At 36.3% G+C, this 5,211-nt stretch overlaps 1 protein-coding gene across 1 annotated transcript in view; it reads left to right on the forward strand.

Moving 5' to 3' along the window:
* The window catches only part of LOC107670142 (leucine-rich repeat-containing protein 53-like), a 58,075-nt gene extending 53,327 nt beyond the window's left edge, over positions 1-4,748 (forward strand). Inside the window, 4 exon segments of the mRNA XM_016462658.1 lie at positions 2,264-2,470; positions 2,473-2,670; positions 3,412-4,123; positions 4,235-4,748. Of these exon segments, the coding sequence (XP_016318144.1) occupies positions 2,264-2,470; positions 2,473-2,670; positions 3,412-4,123; positions 4,235-4,748 (1,631 nt within the window).
* The last annotated feature ends 463 nt before the right edge of the window (positions 4,749-5,211 follow it).

Consider the following 5,211-nt stretch of genomic DNA (forward strand, 5'->3'; position numbering starts at 1 on the left):
AGTCATTTTTGCTCATAAAGGTAAGAGTAATACATCATTCTAAACTGTAAAGGGGCTAGTTTTATTTGTGTGCACTCACAATATCAACAAAACGTTGTGCTTTTATAAAATAAAGAAAACAAACGCTGCCGTCTCGGGCTTGAACAGGAGCGCGTCACAATGATGAACCTAAACTCCGCGAATTGCCTCACAGACATGATCAAAAAATATATAGAAAGCTTTAAATTACTACATTAAAACGAAATAATTCAAATCGAAAATAGAAACTCTTTCATTATGCAATCCGTGCATTTCTCTCTAAAGGCACGTCCAATGAGGAGATGGCGAGTCATTTTTTTCATCGCCATAATTGATGGATATCTAAAATATAAAAATAAAACAGGCCCGATTATAATTTGCGTTTTATTTTATAATTCCGTACAACTAAAAAATAAAACACAAATTATAATGGCATAGCCTATATGTAAAACTTTGTCATATAATTGAATAGCTGCTTTTTCTGATTTTTATGTTGCTCTGTTCTGAATACCTGAAAATTTAAAGGATTTGCTGCAACGCAATTTTGTATGATATGTGAATTATTTATTAGCCTATTTTTTTTTTTACCCATGCAGCAAATGCTTTAAAAACAGCTTTAAAATTACTTTATTGCATTCCAGACACTTTTATAGTAATTTTCACTATACATTTTACGGGTAGCTTGAATGTAAACATTGTCATTAATTCGTTGTATTCCCATTTGTAAAATAGCCAACAAATTAATTGTTGTAGGCAAACCCGATCTCATGAAAGTGCATAGTATAGTACGATTTTCTGCTTCTATTTGGCATAATATTTCTATGCAGAAATTGACTTTGGCATGCAAAAAAACGGATAAATTCATAATTAATGGCATAGCTGGTTCAGTCGACAGAACAGGACACACAGGCCTATGATAACTGCTGAAATGTTTGCGGGGCAAATCTGAGGTCAGTCTGAATGCTCATGGTAGCCTACTCACAGTGCCGTACACCTGCAGGCGCCACGGACTCGGACGGTTGTCGTGGTAATAAACACCGTAAACAGCAACCGTTCATGTGTCAGTGCTTAATGCACATATCCGATATAAAAAGCATTTTAGGGGGCCCTTGGCTTTTGGGGGCCCAAGGCGGTCACCTACCTTTGCCTAATGGGTAAGTCCGCCCCTGGTCATGGGCAACACGTGTGACCAGTGTAATCTGCGTTATGTTTTTTCTCAGAGTAGTAACCAGACAGACATCAGTTGACGGTTCGACTCTTCATTTACTGATAAAACATAAAACAGTCTTTACAGTGTGTTTTCGCCCTTCTTGTCTGATAAAACATAAAACAGTCTTTACAGTGTGTTTTCGCCCTTCTTGTCTTTTCTGTGAAATAAATGTAAAGTGCAACGCAATTAGCATGTGCTTCAAGTGCATCGATCGACAGAAAACTGATCTAACTTAGTGAAAATACAGAAATAATCAAATATACATATAAAATAATGTCACAAATATGATTTAAACAGTATAAAAGTGCTTTTTAAAGCAAAGATAACATTAGATTAATCAGAGCTCATTAGAAACCCACCTCTCCCATGCAGAGACAGTGCAGAAAGGGAAGAGGAGGTGCAAAGACAGGAAATTAAGACTAACGCTGCTGTCAGAAATTTAAAGGGGAAGGTGCACACACAGACATGCATATCAGGTATACATCGTGAAAATTTTTGTGTAATTCTACATATGAAATTAACATTACTTTCCATACCTGTTACATGTGTCAGCTGTGTCACGTGGATACATTTTCTACGTTGTTTGTGCTTTGATTTGAATGAAAACACATGTATCCATGTGGTGCGGTTGACACAGAACAACATACGCCATTTGCGTTCAGTGGATACTCTCCAAAATGTCGCTACGTAAGGTGACGCGGAGGAGACGAATTGTTGAATAAAGTCGTTATTTTTTTTCTTTTGCACACAAAAAGTATTCTCGTAGGTTCGTAATATTAAGGATGATCCCCTGATGTCACATGGATTATTTTACCGATCTCCTTGCTACGTTTCTGGACGTTGATCGTGGTAGTACCCTTGCTGTCTATGGGAGGGTCAGAGAGCTGTCAGAATGCATAAAAACTTAATTTGTGTTCCGAAGATGAACGGAGGTCTGGAACGATATGAGGGTAAGTAATTAATGACAGAATTTTCATTTTTGGGTGAACTAACCCTTTAATGGAATCACTTCATCAGTTCTGCTTTTAATTGTAGGTGGTGTTGGGATCACCCTGGGAATGATTGCCATTGCATACCACAAACTCAGTAAGAAATTTGAACTGGTGCAGGAGGAAAATAGAGTTGGGGAAAGGAAAACATCCAGCCTGGAGTCAACCCAGTGTAATTTCTGTGAAGGCAAGGACACTCTGTCTACAAGTCATGCACTGTACAACAGCAACTACAAATCCCATCAGCCTTGGGACAAGAAGACTCTCCTTATCTAGGATCAGACACGCTGGACAATCATTTCACCTGCCACAAGTGTAGCTCTACAGCACTTGCTGTAGAAAAGCACAAAAGAGAGAGTGTCCTGCAGAAAGCCAATCATGTAGGTGAACAGCTGGCTAATCGCCAACATGAAGGAAATTACCAACATTCTGTGTTGCAATAAAAGATCAAAGGTAATCTAGCAAGCACAACTTTTGCTTTGAAATGTTTTAAAAGTATCTGCTAAGGAAGAGGTTTTCAAACCTTTTAACCACCACAGACCCACAAATATAATGACCTCCTTGCTGTATTTTTTTAGAACGTAAATGCAGCTATATATTTTCATATTTAAAGACCCATTAATAGTCCAAATTTAAAATATTACATATATGTGTAAAATATTATCTGGAAAACATTTAATATTATAAAATGAATAAAAATAGATTTAAATACAATTACATATTTTATAATCTCCCATTAAGAATATTTTTAGGACGAAAACATAAAATAGAACAAATTAATGATTAATCTCATGATTTCCAACCAGCATTTAGCATTATTATTTTACAGTCATTTATAAATTATTATATTTATAAATAGATATAAAATGTTTATACATGTTGTTGTATGCGTTTGTCACTTTTTAATTTGTTTTAATATTTATGTTTAGTATTAATTTATTTTTGTTTTTGTTACAGTATAGTTATAGTCAATTGTAACTTATAAAAATCTATATTGCATATATAAGTTCTTATTTACTGTATAACAGTATTTAAAACTAATATTTTGTAAACAACCACCTATTAACTGCATAGCAACACCTTCTATTCCTTCCATTCCAGTGGTGACATCTAGTTTATTTAGTTGTTTTATACCACTAGCACATTCTCAAATGCCTGTTTTAAATCTTTATTACCTCTCTGTTTTACTCACAGACACAAGTGGACAAAGACATAATGTGAGCGGGGCAGGCATTCCAAACATCTATCTGGGCAGTCAAGGTACTTCTGTCAGAATACGGCAGCAGGCCCTCAGTAATCATTTCTCAGCCCTCCAGAGTGGCACGTTCAGACCCCCAGACCAAATCCACAATGCAATAACTCAAGGAAATCATTCACTGTTAAAACGCCAGGCTGAGGATGTTGGTGCTCAACCGATTTACCAAACCATCAGCTGTCTGCACTGTCATCAGACTTATGCATACAGACAAGCTGGGAGTAATAACCAGAACTTTCCATTTACAAATCACTCACAGAACACAGTTCAAAATGGAGTAAAAATGTACAATGCCATGCTATACAGAGACATCTTGGGTTATGACAAGTCAAACGCTGGGAGACATGGTGAGAGTCAAGTTAGTGAGCTGGGCTTTAAGTTAGCTTCTCAAAGAAGCGTTACTTTTGATCTAGCCGAGACGGAGGAACATGTCCTCACCACAACGGCTGACAGACACAAAAAGGAAAGCAGGATGAAAGAATCTAAAACATCTGCACAGAAAAGCCCCCAAAAGCTGGGTAAGACTAAACCCCAGAAAACCAGAGGACAAGCAAATAAGACACTGAAAGTTAAATTAAATTTAAACCCCCTTCGAAAAAGCAGAGTACATCCAAAGTCCATTGACGAAAGAGATATTGTAGAAGACAAGATGTACAAAAAGGCAAAGAAGGAAAAACTAAAAAGCAAAAAGGACAAAAAATATAAATTAAAAATTAATAAAACTAGCAAAAAATCAAAAGATAACATTGAATGCTTAGGAAGTGAGGAAGAGGAAACCGATACCTTGCAAGGCACCTCTAAGTCGAAACGTGCTAAAAAAGGAAACAAGGAATCAAAGTCCATGTCTAAGGATACAGATGCTGTCACTAAAGAAAAAGGTCAAAATTATATTTCTGTTCAAGGAGAAACTCTGTTAGACACTGCCTTCAACAGTAGATCTGAAACTCAAATGCCATCAACACTCCCACTAATGCTCAGCTTAGCTCTTCCAGATGATCACAACCGTCTAACAGCTCCATCACACCCTGACGTTCTGGATGCCAGTGACACTCAGCAGCTATTCAATCCAAATATTGCACTTCCTGTGAGCGAATCCGCTGCTCCACAAGATGTGGTGGATCAGTCCAGCAGTTCAGACCTGATGAGCTCTGCTGCACCTGTCATCCAAGAATATGTATCTTCAACTGAGGGCTCACCAAAGAGGAAGTTAAGACTTATTTTACCTGAAAATACAACCAACAGGCCACAAACAGCACTTAATAAGAAAATCCGATAATGTTATTCTTTACTGATAACATAACGGATAACATGCACTGCTTAGTTCATTTTAGCTATTTGATAAATGTCTGATAAACATGGACTTTTAATAATGTGTAGGTTCATTTTAAGTTATTTACAGTTACAAAAAATGGTGTAGGATTTACTTTTCACTCAGAAATTGCTGCAAATAGTTAAAAAAAGAAACCACGTGTAACTGAGTTAAACGTGAAATTTTGAAGTAGAAAGGTAGCATTTTCTTTTAAAACATGCTCAAATAACCTTTGTTTTATTTACAACTTTGAAGAGTATGTTTTTTGTTACAATGTAGAGTATATATATGTAGTATGTAATGTTATATGTATCATACAAGCAAGTATTTTTGTTTTCTGTTACAAATAAGTGTGAGGAGTTTGTTGTTGAATACTTGCATAGAGTTGCAAACAAGACAGAAAGAATACAAAGTGCGGCCTATCACTCCA

This window comes from Sinocyclocheilus anshuiensis, unplaced genomic scaffold (assembly GCF_001515605.1).
Source record: "Sinocyclocheilus anshuiensis isolate Anshui unplaced genomic scaffold, SAMN03320099.WGS_v1.1 scaffold1029, whole genome shotgun sequence".
Taxonomy (NCBI): domain Eukaryota; kingdom Metazoa; phylum Chordata; class Actinopteri; order Cypriniformes; family Cyprinidae; genus Sinocyclocheilus; species Sinocyclocheilus anshuiensis.